Source organism: Lolium perenne, chromosome 3, assembly GCF_019359855.2.
Source record: "Lolium perenne isolate Kyuss_39 chromosome 3, Kyuss_2.0, whole genome shotgun sequence".
Lineage (NCBI taxonomy): Eukaryota > Viridiplantae > Streptophyta > Magnoliopsida > Poales > Poaceae > Lolium > Lolium perenne.
In genome coordinates, this window is record NC_067246.2 from 306,581,371 (window position 1) to 306,606,514 (window position 25,144).

At 46.3% G+C, this 25,144-nt stretch overlaps 1 protein-coding gene, 1 long non-coding RNA gene and 1 pseudogene across 2 annotated transcripts; 1 reads left to right on the plus strand and 2 right to left on the minus strand.

The window, feature by feature from the left end:
• Positions 1-1,875: 1,875 nt before the first annotated feature.
• LOC127345344 (uncharacterized) lies at positions 1,876-12,255 on the minus strand. The gene is made up of 4 exons (XR_007878625.1): positions 11,147-12,255; positions 9,796-9,853; positions 4,959-5,100; positions 1,876-2,489 (listed from the first exon to the last, which is right to left on the minus strand). It is a non-coding gene; the product is annotated as an uncharacterized lncRNA (long non-coding RNA).
• LOC139838624 (protein ALP1-like) lies at positions 2,670-4,951 on the minus strand. Its single transcript, XM_071828615.1, has one exon. It carries the CDS (start codon positions 3,907-3,909, stop codon positions 2,821-2,823), a length of 1,089 nt encoding a protein of 362 aa, XP_071684716.1. The 5' UTR covers positions 3,910-4,951; the 3' UTR covers positions 2,670-2,820.
• Positions 5,219-9,027, plus strand: LOC139838692 (uncharacterized; annotated as a pseudogene).
• Positions 12,256-25,144: the final 12,889 nt, after the last annotated feature.

The window sequence follows — 25,144 nt, forward strand, 5'->3', positions numbered from 1 at the left end:
GGTTATCGGTTGAGGTATCATGGTTACTTGTTAATAAATTGCTAAGAGGAGACATCGGTGGGTCAACTGCTTGTTTTGTGATGGCTCACTTGTGTTTCCTGAATAACTTAGGACCCGGGTTTTTGTTATCTGTTCCGTGACTGAGCGCTCTAACCACACGTGGGTATGCTTACCAGGTCTCCCCTCGACCACTGTCGGAATCTACAGCTTTGTCCAGTGGCTACAATTAGTTTGAACGTTTTGTTTCTCCTGAACGTGCAAGCTTGTTTCTTTATGGTCAGATGATATGGTGCTACTTTTGGGGCCTTGTACCCCATTGTCTCTTGCACGTTCATAGGTTGCAGAGCCGCTGCGAAGTGATCATCCCGCTGGGCACTGATCACCTGGTACTCTGATGCAATAGCTGAGTCCGCTTCGGAGCACGGCCGGACTTCCTTAGTTTGGTGGCTTTCTGGACATTGTTGTCGTGAAGGAGAGTGCGAGACGTGATGCTCCACCTTTTTGCCTTTTGCTTTTGGAGTTGATCGTGCGTGTGGGCACATTTGGGCACCCCTACAGGGTTAAATCTTTTCGAAAAGTCGTGTCCGCGGTTATGGACGACTTGGAGCTGTATGACTCGACCATAGACAAGTTACGCATGTTGTTCATTAATAATAACTTGCGTAGTAAGTTAGCGCAACCTCAATAATAAATGGTTAAAACTTGTCAACCGTGTGAGTGCTTTGTAAGTACTTCCTTTGCAAAGGGGAAACACATCGGATGGGTTATGTTTGCAGAATATATAACTGTTAGTTTATGCGCTCTCTCACCTTCTCTGATAGACGTCTGTTGTAAAATGTCTCTATAGGTTTTTAGTATTTGCGCGCTGCCGCTTAACCCCACTATATTGCCTATGACGTTCCTATTGCGTCCTCTAAGTCCCCTGCGTGCCTCAAGTACAAAGGACGACTGGTTGACGAATGCATATACGTCTTGAAATCTTGTTAAGTACGAACCCGTACTTATTGCTTCTTTGGGACATAACCGGACAGGTATGAAGACATGTTCGATGAAGACGACGTTAGCAAGGTTACCCTTCCGGCTTGGTCTGGGCAGGGTTATGGACGCCACTGGTTATCTTCAGGACTCTTAGTCCAATTTGTATCTTGTCCGTACTCGGATGTATTTGATCTTCTGTATGATTCGGATCTTTGACTTGTATATTCGTATCATGACTCGTTGGAGTCGTTGTTGTAATATATGTTTCTTGTGGGCTCTATTGTAATCATGTGGTAATGTTACTGCTCGTGGTAATTTCTCGGGGATCACGTGTGTGATACGTCGCGCACGTCGTGTCGAAGAGCGTCTATAAATTGATATCGTGGTGATTTCTACGGGATTGGTGGAATCCTCATGGTACCGGTTCCAGGGCCTCACATTCTTGTGCTCTCACGCCTTCATACAAATTATATGGTGTCGGTGGCCCGCCGCATGGCAGGGGACACAGGCAACTAGGAGATCATCACGGCAATGCTTGTGTATCCCGAGAGGGGTGCTCTATCCGTCTGGATCGCGTCGCTGGGCCATGCCCCCTGTCTGCGTGGACACATTCAGCTAGCCTCACTACATTTACGTCGGTCCGCTAGGGATGCCCTAACTTCAAGGACATGAATACATGATATGGGTCAAGCAGTCAAGCTCACAAGCATGAACGAGCAAATAATCTGTATAATTAAGTACAGGTGCAATGTAGGAAATGCGCGTAGAACTTATGTGTTCAGGTCCCTTAGGCCTGTTCTTAACAATGATGTTTGAGCAAATAGAAATGTTGCCAAAAAATTAACCACCACCAATGAATGGGTAGATTAGATCACCATTAAGCCTCGGTGGCAATAATTAAGGAAAAATGTATGTACATGCTTCTTTAGTTTGAGTCACAAATAATTAGTTACAACAGCAAAACAGTCCAACATGGTCCCTTAAAAAAACAGTCCAAAATGGTATATAGGAAGAAACTGTTTATCTCATCAGTCCAACAACACAACAGTCAACAGGCCGCAGTGTAATACAATGAATGCATAGCACACAACAAAAACACCGTCCTGCTAAAGCCCACAAAGGCCCCATCGCGGCAGGGCTAAAATGCTACCGATTATTTAGAAACTTCCTCGTGCCCAGTGAAGAATAAACAGCATTTGTTAGACAATCAGAGTGCAGATGCTCTGGTCAAGAAAACATTCAAAGACTCAGTTGAGGAGTGGTGTTGCCGTGCGACCCTACCTGAAGCTTTCGCCTCCTTGACCAGGCCACCACCATGACCATTTACCAGTGACCACCAATTGAAGATGACCCGTAAATATTATCTGGAGCTCGGCCACTGGACGACGGTAGAGTTCTTCAGACATCAGATCACTCTTTTCGCAGCTCCCAACTTCACCAACTTCTGCAGGTCCTACTCGTACAATTTTGGCAGTGCAGTTAAACGAGACAACCTGAACAAGCAATCCCTCCTGCAGAACCAAAGACCAATGTAAGAGCATCTCTAACAGAGCCCGTAAAAACGCGAACCGAAAAACTACGGGCCGGAAAATGGCAGGCGCAGAAAAAGCAGGGTTTTTCATATGCAACACATAGAACAATGTATCTTAATTAATGAAATAATCATCCAAATTATTACAACACATAACTAATTGTCTGAACCAAATTATTACAACAGTTCTGGGAAAATTGAACAAATGTAAAATGTCTCAACCAAATTACAACAACTTCGGGAAAATTGGACAAATGCACAAATGTCTCAACAATGATACATGTGACAAGCAAATGAATGGAATGGTAGGATCAAAGGCGACGGCCATGTCGCTGCCAGTGGTGCATCTTCAGATCATACACGAGCTGGGCATGGGTAGTGGAATTCTCAATCTGCCGATGTGCCTCAAGGAAAGCTTCAATGCGATCCGGATTGCGTTGGGGTTCCACTCGGGTGCCAACATTGTCATAGAAGCAGGGCAAGCTCAAGTCTCTTTCATCCTCGATGATCATGTTGTGAAGAATCACACAACATGTCATGATGTTGACAAGGGTTTTCTTGTCCCAAAATCTGGCTGGGCCACGAACAATGGCAAACCTTGCTTGCAAAACACCAAAAGCTCTCTCAATGTCCTTGCGAGCTGCTTCTTGAGCCTTGACAAATTCAGCTTCTATTCTATCTTGGGGATCCTTGACAAACTTAACAAAAGTTGCCCAGTCCGGATAGATGCCATCGGCTAAGTAATAGCCCATTGTGTACTCATTGTTCATGACCTTGTAGTTGCAAGTGGGTGCTTCCCCATTTGCTAATTTAGCAAACAAAGGAGACCTTTGCAGGACGTTGATGTCATTGAGTGTCCCCGGCAAACCAAAAAAACAGTGCCAAATCCACAAATCTTGTGATGCTACGGCCTCAAGGACAATGGTTGCATCTTTGCTCTTGCCACAGTACTGTCCATGCCATGCTTTTGGACAATTCTTCCATGTCCAATGCATACAATCGAGACTACCAAGCATTCCAGGCCAACCTCTTTTCTCATTTATCTCCATCAACCGTTTGGTGTCATCCTCGTTGGGAGCTCGGAGATACGTTGGCCCGTACAACTTGATAATCATGCGAGCAAACCTGCGGACTGACTCCGTGGTAGTATCTTCGCCAATTCGAAGATACTCGTCGGTGTAATCCGCAGGGATGCCATACGCAATTACCCTCATGGCAGCAGAGATCTTTTGGAAAGCGCTGAAACCCATCACCCCGGCGGCATTCCTACGTTGCTTGAAGTAATTCGAATGCAATTCGCAGGCTTTGACGATTCGGACGAACAAGCTACGCCGCATGCGATACCTCCTACGGAACAGATGGGCAGGATAGGTAGGTACCTCGGCGAAGTAGTCCTCCATCAGCTGCTGGTGGCCGAGGAGGCGATTCCGCTGGATGTGGTTCCGGCCGAACACGGAGCCGCGCCTCCGATTCAGCAGCTTCGCCGGTCCTCCAGGTCCTTGACGGCGAGGAGGAGCATGGTGGCCTCCAAGTCGTCGTCCTGGAGCAGCTCGTCGAGGTCGGAATCGTCGGAGCTCGACGAATCCGACAGATTGAAATCATCGCCCGAGCTCATCCTCGATTCCGACGGAGCGGCGGCGGCGGCGGTGGGGGCGGCAGCCGGAGTTGGGCGAGGAACAGCGGACGGGGTGCGGGGCGACCGTCGCTACCTCCGGGTTGCGGGGCTCGGGCGAATTGGGCGGGGCGGCGGCGGCGGAGTGTGGTGGCGGCGCGGGGAGCGTGGGGGAAGGAGCGAGTGAGCGGTTGCGTCAGCTGAACCTTCAGCGCGCGCCCTAGATAGGGATCGAGTGTTCGGTTCGCTCGATCGACCCCTACAAATACAGGCCATTTTGAGTTTTCGGTCTCGGCCGAAAAAAGTTTTTCGGTTTTGGCCCTTTTACGGTCACTGATCGGCGCCGTTTTTCGCCCCGAACCCGTAAAACGGTGGTTATTTTTCGGTTTTGGCCCGTTTACGGGCTCTGTTAGAGTTGCTCTAAGTTCACAACTCATTTGGTGGCTGAGGAGGTACCCTATCCACACACAAAAAACACCATCACTATCAGCTCAGCACTCATAAGTTCTGTAACTTTTTTGTGATATAGTAGTGATCATTCCACTTAATCTATGACCATGTCACTACTTACTACATTTGAATTTCACGCATGTTGTTATCCACTAACTAGAGAATGTAAGTGGGCATCATTTTCCAGTTGTGATCTCGTAAAGTCGTAAGTGACAAGTCTAATCACAGACCTAGCTAGCTAACAGGTGCTCTTATAATCACCTTGCCCTTCTTGACTAGCAACGGCAATGTCATGGAGCGTATGTATGAGACAGGTGATGCAATCAAGAAGGCGAGCTTTTCTTCTAAAACCAGCAGAAGGATATGAGGAGGGTATGTAATTCTTACCTTGTTGCCCTTTCAGATTTCCGTAGGCAAACAACCTCTTTGGAGGAAGGGATATGCAATCTTGTAGATGTTGGATATTGTAGCGTTTGCATATTAACAAAGAACAGTTTCTCTGCATCATAGTTACCATCGACCCAAAGACCTAGTAGAACAAGAAAACAAATAAACAAGGACGTTCTGAACAAATAAAATAAAAACAAGGATACATATAAGTAAAACTTAGGACAAGCGTTTAGTTGTGAGATGGGTCTGTTTCAGATATGGAAGTTGGTCCAACAGACACAATTTGGCTTTTTCCTAACCAAAAAATCATCTACAACAGCTTATAAATTGAGAGTAGATAAACCAGTTGTCTTAAAATATATATCTGTTCCACAGGAAATTAGTGAAACTGGCAGATTAATTACCATACAATATGTTCAGTACATACATTACTCTATGACATTTGGAATTAATTAAAGCTTATATTTCTTGTACAGTTCCCAGTGTCATCGATATTCTGGGTTCTGTTGCTGCCTCTTTTGCCCTATGTACTCCATTCGGCATCAGCCAGAACACTCAGCAATAGGTCTGACGTGGATACATTGTTGGCATTCAGGGCAAGCCTAAGCAACCAGCCAGATGTCCTAGCTGCGTGGAACACAACTACTGATTTCTGCTCGTGGCCAGGCATCAGTTGTAGCCATAAGCATAAGCACAGAGTTACAGTGCTTAACTTCACTTCAGAGGGCCTTGCTGGCACAATCACACCATCCACTGGAAACCTCACGCTCTTGAAAATTCTAGACCTCAGCCAAAACAATTTCCATGGTCAAATACCCTCATCAATTGGTCGACTTTCTCGGTTACAATATCTTCACTTGCCCAAGAACTTACTTCATGGTGAAGTAAACGATAACTTGAAGAACTGCACCAATCTTAAAGGCATCAACCTTTCCTCAAATCAGCTCAGGGAGAAATCCCTGCTTGGCTTGGAGGCTTGTCCAGTTTGAAGTCCATAATGCTGATGAAGAACAACTTCACTGGAATCATTCCGCCATCACTTAACAACCTCTCAGCACTGCAGGAGACCGCTTTGCCCTTCAACCAACTTGAGGGTTCCATCCCTGAGGGCCTTGGCAAGATTACTAGTCTCAAGTTGATTGAACTGGGTGCAAACCACCTCTCAGGCATTATCCCTACAACTTTCTTTAACCTCTCCTCTCTTATCACCTTCAGTGTTGCGCAAAATAAGTTGCACGGTACATTGCCCTATGACTTCGGAAATCAGCTCCCAAATCTCAAGAACCTACTCCTTGACTCGAACAGCTTTACTGGAAGCCTTCCAGCTTCTATTGTAAATGCAACTGAGATGTATGAACTAGACCTTGGCTCAAACAACTTCACCGGAAGATTGCCCCCAGAGATTGGAATGCTCTGCCCGGGCATTTTGGTTCTTGGAACAAATCAGCTAATGGCAGCTACTGCTCAGGACTGGGAGTTCATGACGTTCTTGACAAACTGCACTGATCTCCGTGTACTTGACCTCCGGCGCAACATGTTTGGTGGCGCACTGCCAAGCTCTGTTGCCAACCTATCAACACAACTTCAATTGCTTTGGCTTGGATATAATGAGATCTCCGGAAGAATACCATTTGGCATATGCAATCTTGTAGGGCTAAGTGAGTTGCAACTCTATATAAACCAATTTACTGGTGCCTTACCTGACTGCATCGGAAGGCTAAATTTGTTAGAAGCCTTGCATTTGAATGATAATCTATTGACAGGGTTCCTGCCATCCTCCCTTGGGAACTTGACACGGTTACTAGGTCTTTTCACATACAGCAACAAATTTGAGGGGCCTCTTCCAACAAGCCTAAGGAACCTTCAGGAGATAACTGTAGCAAGCTTTAGTGACAATAAGTTAACGGGGCCCTTACCTAAAGAGATCTTTAACCTATCGTCCTTGTCATATATACTGGATTTGTCAGACAATTTTTTTGTTGGCTCTCTTCCATCTGAAGTTGGCAGCCTGACAAAACTTGCAAACCTGTACATCTCTCAGAACAACTTATCCGGGATGCTGCCAAGTGAACTCAGAAATTGTCAAAGCATGAGAGCACTCTGGTTGGATCATAATTCCTTCACTGGTAGCATACCCTCATCTATCAGCAAAATGCGAGGCTTAGAAGAGCTAAATCTTGCCAAGAACACACTCTCGGGTGTGATCCCTCAGGAGTTTGGACTCATGGGTGGCATTAAAGCAATAAATCTTTCACACAACAACTTGTCTGGTCATATCCCAGAAAGCTTTCAAAACATATCATTACTATTCCTGCTGGATCTGTCCTTCAACCATCTGGATGGAAAAGTTCCATCGCAGGGCGTGTTCAGTAACATGTCTGAAATCTTTTTTGATGGGAATCTGGGGCTTTGTGGTGGTATCTCAGAGTTGCATTTGCCACCATGCCTGCCCGAAGCCATGGGGAATGGCTATAGAAAACACCATTTAGTTATGACAATAGCTGCCGCAGTTGCTGGCGTCATTCTGTGCTTGTGTTTGACGCTTGCTTTCTACAGAATGAGAAAGAAAACAAAAGCTCAATCTATAGCCACAAGGGGATTTCAATTGATGGGTGAAAACTATCCCAGAATTTCTTATGCTGAATTGGTCCAAGGAACAAGTGGCTTTGCAATAGACAATTTGATTGGCAGGGGAAGGTATGGATCTGTACAAGTGTGTTTTGCTGCTCAATAATATGACGACCACAGTAGCTGTGAAGGTTTTTGATCTTCAACAGTCTGGCTCTTCCAAAAGCTTTGAAGCTGAGTGTGAGGCGCTTAGTAAGATTCGCCATCGTAATTTGATTAGTGTCATAACTTGCTGCTCAAGCTCTGACACGAATCGACGAGACTTCAAAGCCCTTGTGTTCGAGTTCATGCCTAACGGGAGCCTAGATATGTGGTTACACCTGGATGTACATGCATCACAGCAACTACATGGTTTGACATTGATGCAGAGATTAATATTGCAGTTGATATTGCTGATGGACTAGATTATTTGCACAACAACTGTGAACCACCAATAGTTCACTGTGACTTGAAGCCAAGCAACATTCTTCTCAATGAGGATCTAGTTGCTCACATTGGGGACTTCAGCCTTGCAAAGATTCTTCATGAATCATCAATAGAGCAACAGATCTCTTCCAGGAGTTCTATTGGAATAAGAGGAACAATTGGATATGTCGCTCCAGGTAGCTCGAATTTTATCTAATCTCGTTACCTACTCCACGAACATAAATATTTTTTTGATAACTCAACGGTGGGAAGCAAAAGCCCCCACCTGAAGTCCTTTTCTCACTCTTTATTCCAACGCGAAAACGGCCAGGCCGCTGGGAGGTACAGAGAGGTACAGGGGGAGGTAGGGGTGAGAAGAGAAGTCCAACTCGAAACAGAAACACACACTCATCACAGGGCATTCTCCCGCAGCTGCAGCAGCCACGCATCTACTGAGTGTCGCGAGGCAATGTAAACTCACTACTTTTGGTCTATGCAATGTAGAATATGGACAAGGCGGTCAAGTTTCTTCATGTGGAGATGTATAAAGCTTCGGAAGTGTCATCCTCGAGTTATTTACAGGCATGGCGCCGACTCATGAGATGTTCAGAGAAGGGTTGACCTTGCAGAAGCATGTAGAGAATGCATTTCCAGGGATGCTAATGCAGATTGTAGATCCAGTCCTACTGCCCATTGAAGAAGCTAATGCGAGTAGTGTGCAGGATGGAAGCAACCAAATGGAACATGGCAGCAATGCCATATTCTCTGTCATGCAGGTTGGGCTATCATGCAGCAAGCATGCTCCAACAGAGAGAATGTGCATGAGAGATGCAACTGCAGCGATTCACAGGATAAGGGATAGACATGTTAAGATAACACAAAATGAGGAAGCCCTTATAACTGCGCATAACGCAAGGCCTTTTGCTGAAACAAGTTATGCAGCAGAAACATCCAGGCCTGCCCCCTAAAGTGGAGTCACGCTTAATTAGCTCTGTAGTGGTTATATTTTGCATTAGGCATGCTTTAATTTCTGGCTGGGAATGTTTGCTTAGGATCTTAGGTCATAAAATAAGGCACAGTACAGCAACCACACGTCGTGCCACAAGGATATGCACCTTTTGTACTATTGTCAGGCTACGGTTGTATACATTTTTGAAATCACGAGCACTCGGTGCAGTACACGATAGACTCTTAATAATCCAATTCTATTTGGAGACGTTTTCATTTCTTTGTTCAAAAATCACACATAAGGAGAGGAAGACATTCATGTACAGCTGGGAGGATGATCATGCAAAACAAGCACACTGGCCTGGAAATGCAAAATGGTAATTCAAGTATGCCTACAACATATCGTTGAAGTATTGAGCTGTGAAGCACATTCATGGCGGATTGACAACATGATTTCTCAAACCTACAAACAAGGGAAGCAAAACATAATGTGCACAAAAGCTGTGAAATATGCAGAGAGGTTTTGCAATCCGTTCTCAGCACAGAATTTTTTAGATAGCTGATATATCATATTATCCAGTATCACATGTCGCATTAATAAGTTTTGATACAAAGGTCAGTAGCAACAGTTTGGTATAGTTGTCAAGATATGTTTTTACAACACTGAAATATAGATGACAATCAAGGGGAAGCAACAGTACATCTGGTTTGTATAAAGCATAGCTTGCAAATGTAACAATTAAATCTCGGCAGATTAGATACCACACTAAACCGAGGGTACATAATCTAAGTTCTAACCATTTGATGGGCACAAATCATGATACAACAACATAGCTTTAGTAATACTTGTTACCTTGCTGGACCTTTTCTTTTCACCAAACGCATATGAGACTGTCCCATTCACAAAATACCTACACATAAAAAGAAGCTCTAGTAAGAGCATTTCTGTAGAAGAAATGCTCTAGTGAGACTATAAGACCAACAGAGAGGAGAAAACAAATATAAGTCAAAGAAGGAAATAATCATCAAATATCTAGTAGCTTTGAATTCTACATTTGCTTGCTTACATGCCATAAATATGAATAGAAATGAACAGAGTATGTTTGTTGTGGTTCATTCTGAACCCCAAGAATAAATTTGAAGACATGCTTGGTTGACTCAATAAAATTGTACGGAGTAGATGTTAAGATGACAAGACATGCAAGAAAAGCAGTACCTAGTCAAAGGATGATTACTCGCGATGAGAAATTGTAGGTGCATGCATATAGATTCCAAAAATCCTGCCGTTTAAGAGAATGGTAATATAGCAAGGAGGACGATCTTGCAAGACAACCACAGTGCCAGGTGACACGAAATGTATGATAATTCAACTATGCCCACAACATTTCCCTTGAAGTAAGACTCCTAATTGAAATCTCAACAGTGCAACTGCATGATTAACTATTCATAGTGGACCTAAAGGTCTTGGGCATTATAGTGGATCAATGGACTATCATATATGAAGACACTGGATTTTGCAGAAAGTATTGAGTTCTGAAGCATATTCATGCATAGATGAAAACAGGAGTTCTGAAGCCTACAAACCAGGGAAGCAAAACATAATGTGCACAAAAGAAAATGTTGAATACGCGGACAGGTTTTGCAATCTGTTCATGGGAAAGTAAAATTCTGGATTGCTGATAGTTCACATCATCGACTATCAGATCCGGCATTACCAAGTTTTAGTACAAAGGCTAGCAGTAAAAGCTCCATATAGTTGTGAAGGTATATTTTTACAACACTAAATAGTAGATGCAATCTAGTGGAAGCCAGCTCGCATCTGTTAATTCCTAACTCTATTTTGCATAAGATTCAAACTGTTCTTGCCCAACTAAATGTCTCAGTCACAGGGCACACCTACCTCATAGGCACTAGCCAAAATCACCCAGAATGAATTAAAAAATCAAAATAGAAATTTCAATGAATTGTGTAACGGCCCGTTCTCATGCTTTCTTAGTTCCAACTGTTAAATAGCATGGCACGAGGATGAACAAGTTCATAAGCAAGGCATGGTTTCTTCTCTACTAAATGATAACATTACATATCAGGATTCAGGAATCAAATTATCAGTTTCAGCAGGCGTGGGCAACGACCATACCAGAATCTAATGGAGCAGACAACCAACATCTAGTTAGCCAAAAAAAAAACACTGAAATAGGAATTACCAGCTAAGCAGAGTCAAGAATTTGTTGTGCCATGCACAATTTACCAATCTTCATAGCCTTTTCTTGGTTCAAGCATATCCGATTCTAGTCGGCACTTCACCTCTGCAAGTTGTTGCATAGTCTTCAGCAAGGTGCGGTGCAGGCTGCAGCTTTCTTGTGAGGGCATATGTACTTCTCCACAAATACCTTCTCGGTGAGCTTGGCAACTGTATTGTAGCTTGGGTCACGCTTGACCAATCCATTTCCCTGGAGATACTTCACGGCATAATAGCGTGGTCCGAGCCAGCCCTCCAAGCTATAAGTGAGCAACACCGACCGATAAGCAATGTAGGTTGGGTTCCAATCCCACCTCAGAGATGGGGAAATCTGACTAGCGCTGCAGCATGTCCTTGGGCATTGTTAGCACGTCCGGAGCCTTAGACACAGCAATGCCGGGCTCAGCCTCCGACCACCTGAACGTGTTTTCCAAGTTCTGCACTTTCACAGCAATCTTCTCCTCCCTGAAGAATGCGACAACCTTCAGCGCACGCCTGAATACCCAGAGCCACGGGGCACACCTACGGCTTCTGCACGCACTGCCACACGTTCTGGCTTGCAGGCAAGTATCCGTGGCACAGCGAGGCACAATGAAGCAATACGACAAGCATCTATCCCGCATTTCCCGCAGAATTGGGCTTTACTACCCTATCGAGTCTGCAACTGAGCTGGTGGTAAGACATGATTTGCAGCGGAAGCTTTTGGGGCGAGCGAGAGTGCGATACAAGGCGTTCGATCTCAGAACGCGATATACTGAGACCTGGTGAGCCCGACGACGTTAGGGGCCAGGATTCACTCCACGCCAGCGCAGAGGGTCAACGGGTCCTTGGCGACAAGGGCGGCGGCGTCGGCGCTGGAGAGGCCGATACCGGCGAGGAAGGCGATTAGGCATCGGGATTGGTAGGTGACTGGCGAGGCGGGAGAGAGGAGACAGTTTACTTGGCGTGAGAGGCGGCGAGACACGAGAGGATATGGGTGAGGACGAAGATTCACAGGCGGAGCATGGCGCCGGCGACGGCGTGGCGGCACCGGCGGCGAGTGAGACAGTAGCCGCCGGCTGTTGGTTTCTCACAGCGCAGCGACGCAGCATAAAAGAAGGCCCAGGAAGGAAGTCTCCAGGAGGCCAACTTGTGGGCCTTGAAGCCTTGTCAAACTCTATGCGCTGCAGAGAGCCCATATTAGGTTTGCCCCCAAAAAAGTTGCTTACAGATAGAGATGCCGTAGCATTCTAAAAAAACAAAAGGGTACATAGATACCGTAGGAGTACAAGAACCATGTCAAAAAAGGGTGCATCATTTACTTGGCAAAGCATCATGGCAGGGGTGCAATGTGACAAGGTATCAACTTGTCAATGCCTATGGATTGTAGGCTAGGGTTTAGTTGGAAGTAGAGGGTAAGTAGATCTCGAAGGTTTCAGCCGAAAAGTACTCGACGATTATGAAAACTAGGGTTTGCAGACAATGATTCGATTGATTCTTCGTCCCTCGACTCCCCCTTTATATAGGAGGTGGAGCGAGGGATTCGTGCTATACAAGTTTACAGAGTCCGGGACGGTTTCTAACTCATCCCGCCAGATTACAAACAACACTTCCTATTACAACTCTATCTTTCCTTAGTAAATCTTGGGCTCCCGAATCTTCTTATTCTTCGGGTATTGGGCCTCCAGTAAACCCCGGGTACCATCTTCGGCAGGCCCATTTGGGATGCCTATGTCAGTAGCCCCCGAGATTTTGCTTGAATCGTAGAGTCAGGGAAAATCTCCACTGTTTATTTTTATTCGGAAGCTTTAACTTTTTTATACTTCTTCACATAAAATTCTATATTGTACAGGGATAATGGTAGTTGGGGCTAGTTCATCTGACGGATCAGGTACTAGTTAACTGCTCTAGTGGCAATCCGCAAAAACCTACTTCAAAATCACGTCCCTGGACATGATCTCGGGATACTGGTGTAAACTTCGACAGGTGCCGCTTAAGGTCTTACCATTCTGTCGAGTCCAGTCAAATTTATCGGGTACCTAACGCGTCCGTTAGGATTTTTCTTCGTATCTCGCGATACGGATAAAGGTAACGAGCGCAGTCTTTAGCGATGCCACGCCCAGCAGAACGGATCTGGGGTCTTACCTTCGCAGATTTGCGGCATTCAGAAATTGATCGCAACTTCGGCGTTCTGAGAATATATTGTCGAGTGCTTTTCCGGCTGTTGGAATGGCACATTTTATCGAGTCACATATGACTTATGTTACTCTCCCGATGGGAGTATATGTAGAGTTAACTATAACTCGAAATATACTCTCTTGCTTGTCTATTTTTCCTTTGTTAACTTCATCGGGCACGCGAACAGCGTTCCCGATGGGAGTAACTCTGAGTCTACAACCAAGAACTTGTGCTTGGTTGTAGGCGCAACAGTTTAGGCCTCCTTGTCGCTATATTGTCATTATTTCCCAATATGATCTCTTTCTTCTTCTTCTTTTTTTTAATCTCTCGGGTGCGCGAACAGCGCTCCCGATGGGAGTAGCCCCCGAGGCTACAGCCAAGGACTTGTGCTTGGTTGTAGGCTCCCACAATTTCTATATTGTCATACTCGAAATTTTACTTTTTTCCAAAGTAGCCCCCGAGCATTTGGGCAAAAACTTGTATTTGGTCAAAGGCTCCCGAAGTATTGAATAATTCTTTCTGTCGCCAATCTTCTTTTATTTTTCTTGTCGACATGCTTCCCTTAATCAAATTTACTTCATCCTTCTCGAATAGTCGTAATTTTTCTGCTCTGTGTGTCCATTGTTTCTACCATGTTGACACGTCGTGCAAGTGGGGGACACACGTCCTCCGCTTTTCCTGGCGCACGTACGGTAACGCCTATCTCAGTAAAAATACTGTTTTGCCCTTGTATCTAGAAGATCCATTCTCACCACACGATTTCTTCATCCAACGGCACACTGCCTCACCCGAGTCTTATATAAACCTTTCTTCAACCTCCGTTCATCCCCTCGCTTGCGCCGCTCACCTGTTCCTCTTCGCAAAACTCCCTGCGCCCAACTCTCTCCAATCTTCCGCACGCACACACATTGCTCTGCCCATTGCCGTTGATGCCACCGCGCGCGCGTCTGACTCGCCACAGCACCCCGGAATCCAAGATGGCCGCCGAGGATCTTGAGTGGGAGAGATCCAAAATCTCCAACCAAGACACCAACACGCTGAAGAGGCTTGGCCTCATGAAGAAAGAAGGCGCCATCCGCTTCCCTAGCGAAGAAAGCTACCCCAATCCTCCAATGGAGTACCGGGTTAGTTTTGTTGATCATCTAATCCGCGGCCTTTCGACCCCAATCCACGATTTCCTCCGCGGCCTTCTTTTTGTTTATGGGATTCAACTGCACCAGTTGACCCCCAACTCAATCCTTCATATTTCTATTTTCATTACGCTTTGCGAATGTTTCCTCGGAATCCCTCCCAATTGGGCTCTGTGGAAACGCATTTTCTGCCTCCGCCGCAATGGCTCCCACAACGCCACTTATAACATAGGTGGCGTTGTTATCTCGTGTCCGTACCTTGATGTCGACTACTTCGACGTCAAGTTTCCCGATTCTGTCCAAGGATGGCGCAAAAAGTGGCTCTACATTCACGAAGAAAGTGCCAATTCCGTTGAGCACAACATAATCCCCTTCGACGGAAGTGCCAAAATCCAGCGCCGCCGCTCCTGGGATGCCGAGGCTTCTGAGGAAGAGAAAAAGGCGACAGAGGCACTCATGTCTCGTATTCATCAACTTCAAAACACTCGAGGCAAGGAGCTGTCTGGTGTTCAAATCACTGCCTACTTCCTTAAGATTAGAGTGCAGCCTCTTGTGCTCGCAAAAATCCCCTTTGGACGTACTCTGGTAAAAATGACGCCAACAGAATCTCCGATGATCTGTCCACCAAGGACTTCGAGAAGTTGCTTCGAAGACTTTCTCGTCTGGGCAAAGACCCAATTCCTTCCCCAAGTCGCGTGGAACCGTACAGCTCCACCAATCCACTCCCCGAGGTATTTTGTCTTCCCGAGTTTTTATCTTGTTCTGCATCTCATTGTATTGTCTTCTCTTTAATTTCCTTTTTGTCACTATTTTTACAGAACCATCCTACTATGACTTCCCTTCCTCCTCTTCCTGAGGGTGGAGAAGTCGAAGAAATGGCCATCGTTGCCGAAGATACTCAAGGCTCTTCTGTTCCTGAAAGTGAAGTCGCGGGTTCTCACAAATCTGCGGCTTCTCATGAAAAAGAAGTTGAGTCGAAGCCATGAGTCAACGCAGTCCCTTCCTCCTCGCTGTTTCTCCAAGGAACAAAAGGAAAAGAACTGATGCCGAGGATTCTGGCACCTCTAAGGCTAAAGAAGTTGTTCCTTCCCATCCGAAGGCAGCTTACGATCCTTATGTTGAATCCCTCGTCAGCTCGTAAGTCGTCTTTATCTCTCTCTATTCTTGTACTCGAAATATTTATCTTGTCTTGCTTTTTATACTGCCGATTTTTTGATCAACAGTGATGAGGAGGAAGAAGTACCAGTTACTGACGTGGCTCCTCGGACAAGCACGTCACGTACTGTACTTGCCTCAGACACGCTAGTTGAAGGAGAAGAAACGTCGCCTCCTCAACAAAACGTCGTCACCACTACTCCGCCATCAAGCCCCCGTGCCCCTTCACTAAAAAGGGCAAGGGTGGAAAAGATTGTTGATACTGCCCCTCAGTTGGGCAGTTCGTCGACTCTGCTCTTAGATGATGTAAGTTTGTCGACATCTATATTTTTCTTATTTTGTTTTGTCACACCTTTTCTCTTTTTCATGCCGATGTTTCTCTTACTGTGTTCACGTTGAACAGCCTATGATCAAGGATCTTCTCCGCATCGGTTCCCAATTTATTGGGTACCGTGAATGTGCTAACAGAGCCGAAGGTAACGACTTTCATACTTGCTGTTTTTCCTTAATTTGTCACTCCTGTTGCTCGCCGCGATTTTTGATCTTTCTTCTCTCTATTTTCCATATCTTGACAGAGAAACTTGCAGAGGCCAACGAACGCGCCGACGCACTTGCTCAAAAACTTGAGCAAAGTGAGGCGGCTCGCAAGAAGGCCGAACTCGCCGCTAGCAAAGCCAAGGTCGAAGCCGATGAAGCTAAGGCGAAAGCTGGCAGTGTCGAGGAACCGCAGAAGAAACTTGAGGATGCGACACTGCCTTCGATGAGCACAAAGCTGCACAAGCTTCTCGTGAAGAAGGAATCCTCAAGCGTCTGAAGTCGCAAAGTCGACGTACTCTGAGTAATATTATCAATCCCTTTTATTTTATTGCACTTCCTGTTTCTTGGTTGTTGACTAATGTCTTGTCTTGTGTGGCAGCCCAAACAAACCAGGATTTTGATCTGGATAATCCCGTCAACGATCCTCTCCTTGACGCACTTTCTCTTCTGGAGTTTCACGGGCGCGAAATTCGTGAAGGCGTGGCGAATGCTAGTGCAGGATTGTCGGCGTTGTTCCCTTACTTCTTCCCGAAGAAAGAAGAACCCGCAACTTTCCTTAACCTCGCCAAGATGTTCAATACTTCGGAAGACCTTGGACTGAAGGTGCGCCAAGAAAATATGAAGGTCGCCGTTGAGAACACTCTGTCGCGTTGGTTGTGACGGTCGACAGACTATTGACTGGATAAAAGTTGGCGACACCGAGCAAATAGAGCAGTCAAGGTGGAAGTCACTGATTAAGGCGGCCAAGCCCAACACCAAGAAGATCTTGGCGTATCTCGGGATTAAGCCATCGTCGACTCCTAGCTCGTCAAGGCCGGAGGTCTAGTTGCATGCCTCTGTTTTTCTTTCTATTTCTTTTGCTCCTGTCGCCAAAGTAGTCATTTGGCGACACGTACTTCCTTAGCTCCACTGTAATGCCCTTGTAATTATTCCAAGAAATTAATGAAAACTTCTATCTTTGTTTGGTTGTTTGATGTTGTCTTGTTTAAATTTCAGTTGATATTTGACAATTATACTCCATCTGCCGCTCCTTCCAATGTTTCGCCTTCTTCTTCCCACGCGAGGAGAGCTTTTGCTGATACCGCTCCTGTCGACGATACCTTGTCGCAAGAACTGGATGAACTTCGGCAACAACTTCAGTATGCGAAGAAGCAAACACTTGTGATGATGGAGCAATCTCGTAAGTCATCTGAAGCCGAAAAAATTGCTCTTCAGCAAGCTCACGAGGCCGTGGCTGCTAAAGAAATTGCTGCTTCCGAAGCTGAAAAGGCGACTACTCGAGAAAATTTCATGCTCGAATTAATGAATGAAGCTCTGCGATATGTCGGGTATGCCTGTTTCATCCTCTCGATATCTTCCATCTTCATGCTACCGTCTTTTTAAAGGTTTCCACTTCTTTGTTTTGATAGGTGCCTTTACTGATGCTGCTGCCGAGGAAGAGAGGGTAAATGCTAGGACAACCCTCCTTGTTAATCTTTCCCTGGACCATGGTTCTTTGTTTTGGGCTACCCCAGAAAGGACCCACCAAATTGTCAGATTTCAAGATCGCGCCTCTCAAACTCGTGATTTCCTTGACTTCTGTACCAAGACCTTGTCCATGGTTTACAACTCCATGTTTCCTCGGAACGTCCAGCCAAAAACTCTTCGACTTGATGGAAAGGTTCAGGGATGCTCGCGATATCCATGATTTTGTCAAAGCTCAACTGGTAGCTGGCGCCAGATTTGCTCTTATCATGCTCCAGATCTGCCACTCGAAACTTGACCTTACCCAGGTTGTCGAGAAAGTTCACCAAAAGGTAAAACGTCGGAGAGTTGGTGTTGATAGGATTAACACGAAGGTTACGCCTATAGCCGAAGAAATGATTGAGGACACTGCTTCGGATGGATGCCGAGCTTTTTGCCGATGGCCATTATGCCGATTTTCTTGGTGCTGCTCTGAAGAAAACAGAGTTACTCTTGATGACATATTGAATCAAGATTAGTTATTTTCTTCTTGTAGATATTTTTTGTTTGTAATCCATGACTATATTGTAAAGCAATCATTATATTTCTCTGTTTGTCTAGCCCCCGAGTGTTTCGGTGTGTATTTGCGAGGTTTTGAACCAAGGCATTTATATATTTATGGCGGAGATGAGCCCCCGAGCTTTTTATTGAGTACTATTTTGTATTTCTATTGTCTCACGAGGTATTTGAATACCAAAGCAAGACTTTTCTTTTGTCGATGAGCTATATTTGAAATTCGTCGGAGCAAAGACTTTGATCATGTCGATAAAGAAGAAAAGTTATACTGTCACTATCTTTATTATATTGCAGCACCGCGAGCCCGCCTCATTAAAAACCTTCTCCGGCCCCACTCGGTGCCCCGAAAAAGGAAAAGAGTGCGTCTGAAAACTCGCGGGCGTTTCAGTACATTGAAGTTTTACAAAGACTATATTTCGACTCTAGGCGTAGAACCGCCTAAGTTGCGCCACGTTCCAGGGGTTTGGCTCCTCCACCCCTGTCTTCTTGTCCTTTATCCTGTATGCTCCTCCTCCGATTACCTCCGTGACAATGTAAGGACCAAGCCATGGTGACTCGAGTTTTTCATGACTTTTTTGCGTGAGCCGAAGAACTAGGTCTCCCACCTGGAAAGATCTTGGCCGTAAACGTCGACTGTGGTAATTCTTCAAGTCCTGTTGATATTTGGTTACCCGAGATAATACTTCATCTCGAGCTTCATCAAGTGCGTCAACGTCATCTTCTAACGCTTTTCTCGACGTTTCTTTATCATATTCAGCGACACGTGGAGAGTTATGCTCTATCTCTATTGGTAGTACCGCTTCTGCTCCATGAACCAGGAAAAACGGAGTTTCTGCGTTGTTGTGTTTGGTGTTGTTCGGATGCTCCACAACACGCTTGGTAGTTCTTCTGGCCAGGTATGTCGAGCTTTTTCCAGTGGTCCTAATAAGCGCTTCTTGATGCCATTGCAGATGATGCCATTGGCTTTCTCGACTTGCCCATTGGTTTGAGGATGTGCAACTGACGCAAAGTTCAGCTTGATACCCACCTCTTCGCAATAATCTTTGAATTCATGGGATGTGAAGTTACTGCCGTTGTACGTGACGATGCCGTGTGGCACTCCAAATCTGAAGACGAGGCCTTTGACAAATTTTACTGCGGATGCTCCGTCCTGGTGAATTTATCGGCTTCGCTTCTATCCACTTTGTAAACTTATCGACAGCCTACCAAAGCATGTACTCTTTTCCTCCTGGCCAGGATTTGTGTAACTTGCCCACCATATCAAGTCCCCATTGAGCAAAGGGCCATGATAATGGTATTGGTGCTAGCTCTGCTGGAGAATGAGGATTTGCGGCAAACCTTTGACACGCGTCGCAAGTACTTAATATGTCCTATTAGTCCTCGATTGCTGTCAACCAGTAGAATCCTGCCCGAAAGACCTTGGCTGCGATAGCTCGACTACTTGCGTGGTGGCCACATATTCCTTCGTGTACATCCTTCAGGATTATTCTTCCTTCTTCGGGTGTGACGCACCTTTGCAAGACGCCTGAAATACTTCGCTTATACAATTCTCCCTTGACCACCGTGAAAGCTTTAGAGCGTCGAATTACTCGCCTTGCCTCAACTGGATCGTCGGGTATTTCTTTCCTTAGGATGTATGATATGTACGGTTGCATCCATGGTATTTGTATCACCATGACCAGGTCCTGATCTTCTTCTTCGTCCTCTTGCTTGTCCTTGGTAGCCCCCGAGGGTTTCTTCTCCTTCTTTTTTGATTTTGTCGACTTAGTGGATCTCTCTGTTATCTCTTCCCAGAATACACCTGGTGGGACCGCAAGGCATTGCGACCCGATGTTTGCAAGAACGTCGGCTTCGTCGTTGCTCAATCTACTAACATGGTTTACTTCGCATCCATCGAACAACTTCTCGAGCTCGTTGTACACCTCCTTGTATGCCATCATGCTATCATTGATTGCGTCACATTGGTTCATAACTTGCTGTGCCACCAACTGTGAATCGCCAAAGATTTTCAGTCGAGTTGCTCCGCAGGCTTTCGCCATCTTCATCCCGTGTATTAGAGCCTCATATTCTGCTTCATTGTTAGATGCGTTAGGGAACGTCATCCGAAGGATGTACTTCAATTTGTCGCCTTCAGGTGATATGAGTACTACTCCTGCGCCACTCTCCTCCTTCTAGTCTTTTGGACCCGTCAAATTCATGGTCCAAGTTCTCGACAAATCTGGAGGTCCTGTATTTTGCAACTCCATCCACTCTGCGATGAAGTCCGGCAGAACTTGCGACTTGATTGCTTTTCTTTTTTCATACGTGATGTCCCGAGGGGAAAGTTCTATTCCCCAAAGGGAGACACGACCCGTAGCTTCTGGGTTGTTCAATATATTTGACAAAGGAGCTTCATTGACCACTATGATCGGATGTGCCGAAAAATAGTGACGCAATTTTCGTGCTGTCGTGAACACTCCGTATGCTATCTTTTGGTACTGCGGATACCTTTGTTTTGAGGGCGATAAAACTTCGCTAACGAAGTATACTGGCCTCTGCACGCCGTGGAGCTTTCCTTCTTCTTCCCTTTCGACAACTAGCGCCGTGCTCACTACTTGGGGCGTGGCTGCGATATACAACAGGAGAGGTTCCCTTTCTTTTGGCGCCACCAAGATTGGTGGTGTCGAGATTGTACACTTCAAATCCTCGAAAGCTCGTCGGCTTCTTCGTTCCACTGAAATTTATCTCCTTGTTTTATCAAAGCGTAGAACGGCAACGCTTTTTCTCCCAACCTTGCGACGAATCTGCTCAAAGCTGCGACTCGCCCAGTTAGCTGTTGTATTTCTTTCAACTTTGTTGGCTTCCTCATTGTTACGACAGCTTGTATTTTATCGGGATTTGCTTCAATCCCTCTTGCTGAGACTAGGAAACCCAGAAGTTCTCCTGCTGGGACGCCGAAAGAACACTTCGTTGGGTTCAGTTTGAGGCAGAACTTATCGAGGTTGTCGAAGGTTTCCTTGAGATCCTCAATCAGCGTTGCCCCCTTTTTTGATGTTATGACGACATCATCGATGTATACTTGCACGTTCTTCCCAATCTGTGTCGCCAAACACTTCTGCATCATCCTCTGATATGTTGCTCCCGCATTTTTTAGACCAAAGGGCATTGTTCTGTAGCAAAACACGCCGTAAGGTGTAATAAACGCAGTTTTTACTTCATCTTCTTCTTTCAATCTGATCTGGTTATAACCAGAGTATGCATCCAGGAAGGAAAGACGTTCACATCCAGCCGTGGAGTCGATAATTTGATCGATCCTCGGGAGGGGAAAGTGATCCTTTGGACAATGTTTATTGAGACACGTAAAGTCGACGCACATGCGAAGGACCTTAGTGTTTTTCTTCGGCACCGACACGGGATTTGCTACCCATGTGGCTTACGTAGAATATCTCTTTTATAAATCCAGCTTCTTGTAGTCGATTGATTTCTGATAGCATAGCTTTGCGGTTTGGTTCCGAAAAACGCCGCAAAGGTTGTTTGATTGGTCTCGCTAGTGGATCCAAGTTTAGGTGGTGCTCGGCAAGTTCCCTGGGTACTCCTGGCATGTCAGCTGGACACCATGCGAAGATTTTCCAGTTCTCACGGAGGAACTCGACGAGCGCGCTTTCCTATGCGATATCCATGTCGTTTGCGATAGATGTCGTCTTTTTGGGTCCTGTCGGGTGAATCTGCACCTCTTTTGAATTTTTCTCGCATCGAAAGTTGATTCTTTGTTTGGCCTCCCAACGTCCGGCAAGACGTCGTAATCGGTCATGCTTTTTGACGCCAAGTACTCAGCTTGCATCCCGAAAGTTTCTGACAACCGGTGGAAATCCTTGTCGCACTTATCGGCTAAGGCAAAACTTCCTTTGACTGTGATTGGTCCCTTTGGTCCAGGCAACCTCCACAACAAGTATGTATAGTGCGGCACCGCCATAAATCTAGCATATGCTGGTCGTCCCAACAGAGCGTGATATTGCGACGGGAAATCCACGACTTCGAACTCAAGCCTCTCGATTCTGTAATTTTCTCGGGTCCCAAACTGAACGTCGAGATTGATCTTTCCCAATGGATAACTTGGTTTCTCTGGTGTGATGCCGTGGAACCTTGTGTCTGTTGGTTTCAAGTTTGCTAAGGATATGTTCATCTTCCTCAAGGTGTCGGCATACATAAGGTGTAAGCTGCTGCCGCCGTATATGAACACTCGACAAACATCAACTCCCGCGATAATCGCCGGCAAAATAAGTGCTGATTGCCCTGGTCGAGGAACTTGCTGCGGATGATCCGCTATTGTGAAGCCGATGTCTTGTCCCGACCAATTAAGGTACTCAACCGTTGGTGGAGGCATTTTCTCTGCCATAAACACCGTCGTGAGATTACTTTCGAGCTCTATTGGACGGCCTTCCCTTCGAATCATCGACACCGCTCCGTTGGAGTTAGGATCAACATAGGGTGGTGGTGCAGGTGCTGCCGCTATTCTCGAGCCGATGCCGATTGTCATCGGTAATCGCAGGAGGAGGCGGCAAGTGGATCTCACTCCTGGGTTCCCGAGGATTTCTCCGTGCTGCTCGCGCATTGGCGTTCTCGCATACCGCAACATTGCTCGAAAATTTCGACAGTCCTTCCGCAAGTGCCCCGACCGTCTTTTGCCGTTCTTGTCGAGGAAAAAATGCATCCGGCACGGTCCGTTCATCATCTCTTCAGTGGGACACGAAAGGTCTTGGGAACCTAGGCCCGCTATTTTGCCTGTTGCGTGAATCATCCCCGCGTTATCACCTCGCTGTTCATCGCTTCTCCGGTAATCATCTCTGTTGCTTCCTCCCGTATTTGTCCGAAAACCTGCCGAAATTTGTCCCGGAGCGTCGTAGTTCGGTACGTCCGAGGAAATCTTCGCCTTGGTTGATAGTTTCGACCGCGGTCCTCCTCTCGGCGACTGTGTCGTTTGTTGTGGACAGCGTCTTCTCCATCTGCCCATTTATTTGCTATCTCCATTAACGCGGATCTTGTCTTTGGATTGGTCCTTCCCAAGTCCTCGACAAAATCTCCACGCCCGACTCCTGCAACAAACGCATCTATTGCTCTCTCGTCGGATATATTTTCTGCCGAGTTTTTGATGATATTCCACCTCTCGGATGTACTTCCTCATTGGCTCATCTGGCTTTTGTCGACACGCTCTCAACTCCTCTAACGACGCGGGTTTTTTGTACGTGGATCTGAAGTTCTTGACGAACACATCCTCGAAACTTTTCCAGCTGTCGATGGATCCTGGGGCGAGTTTCTTTATCCAAGATCGTGCGGCTCCACTCAAGTGCACCTGGATGCTTTGCATGGCTGTTGCCCTAGTTCCTCCCGTGAGCTTCACCGTTTCAGCATAGTCGACTAGCCAATCCTCTGGATCTTGGAGGCCGTCGAACTTCTTGAAGTTATCGGGTAACTTGAATCCCGAGGGGACTCGAGTTTTCGGACTCTCCTCGTAAAGCATGGCAAGCCACACATATCTTCGTCGTTCAACTCCGGAGATTGCCGATGATCCCTTCTGCTCTGCCGCGCTCCGTCGACTCTTGCTTGTGCGGTTGTGTCTCTTGCTCCACTTGGCCCTTCGAGTCTTGCCGCTGTTGCTGCTGCAGGTCGTGGACTATTTTGTCTTGCTGCTCCTTCGGGAGGCGTTGATACAAACGCTGTCCCCATAGCTCCAACTCCTGCTACCGCCATATTGTACAGTGTTTCCCTTGGATCACCTGGAGGTGGTTTAGATGCAAGGATAAAAGCATGTGTCGCCATATACCCAGCCTCTGGTGTCTTAGGGATGATGTTTCCTCTTGTATCTATCGACATAAAGGACATGTCGAGGTTTTGGACCAAGTGCTCTCTTTCTGCTTCGGGTATGTGTTGCAGCCTTGATCTTGCTCTGTTTCGCGCCTCCCGATGGCTATCACCCGTGGTTCTAGATTGTCGACTTAGATCTGCCTTTCTCCTGCTGGATGCAGAGGCTGCCTCCTTTCTCCTGTCCAACTCAGCTGTCTATTTTTCCAATTCCCTGGCAGCTCGTGCGAGCCTATATTGATATGCTTGCAGTTCTTCTGGTGTGGCCGTGGTAGCCATTGGTTCTGTGCCGTTCATAGCTCTCGTGGCTCTGTCCCACGCTGCTTGTGACAGTTGAACTCTATCTCGCGGCTCTGGCCCGACGTATTTGTTGCCCAGGCCTTGTCGCAGATTGGAGGGATCAACGTATGGGTTTCCCAGACTGTCGAAAGCCTCAGATGTCTCCTCTTGATCTTCAATGGCATAAATCTGATGATATTTTGTACTCAGATCTACGTTGGGTTTGGTGACATCATCGTTGAGATTGATGAAGACCTTGCCCACTGTGAGAGATTTGTCGATGAAGTTGCCCAGTCCGCAGATGACTCAAACGACATGTCGTTGAAGATCTTGGCGAGTTTCTCTCTTGCTCTGGTGCTGACGTAGCATGTCGCCGAGGTTTCTTCTTCTCCTGACTCGGTTGACGATGCATAGTTTGAGAAATCGGAATCGACCGCCGACGATCCCGACGAAATCGGAATCTCGACACGATACGATCCTTCCTTCTCGACGCGAAAGTGGAACCTTCCGAACGTCATCTCCATGGGCTCCGCCAGATACGCATATGCATCCAAACGGGAGGGTGGGTGAGGAACAAAATCGACAAGACCAGCAGCGATCTGTTTACCTCGATCCATTGTGTTGCTTGCGGTTGACGATGTCGAAGATCTTGAGCGTGCCATCGAGATCAGCTCCTTACGCCTCTAGTTCCCACAGACGGCGCCAATTGACAAGGTATCAACTTGTCAATGCCTATGGATTGTAGGCTAGGGTTTAGTTGGAAGTAGAGGGTAAGTAGATCTCGAAGGTTTCAGCCGAAAAGTACTCGACGATTATGAAAACTAGGGTTTGCAGACAATGATTCGATT

What these genes read in the sequence shown, in the direction of transcription:
- LOC139838624 (XM_071828615.1), bottom strand. Translation starts at nt 3,909, where the DNA reads ATGGAGGACTACTTCGCCGAGGTACCTACCTATCCTGCCCATCTGTTC.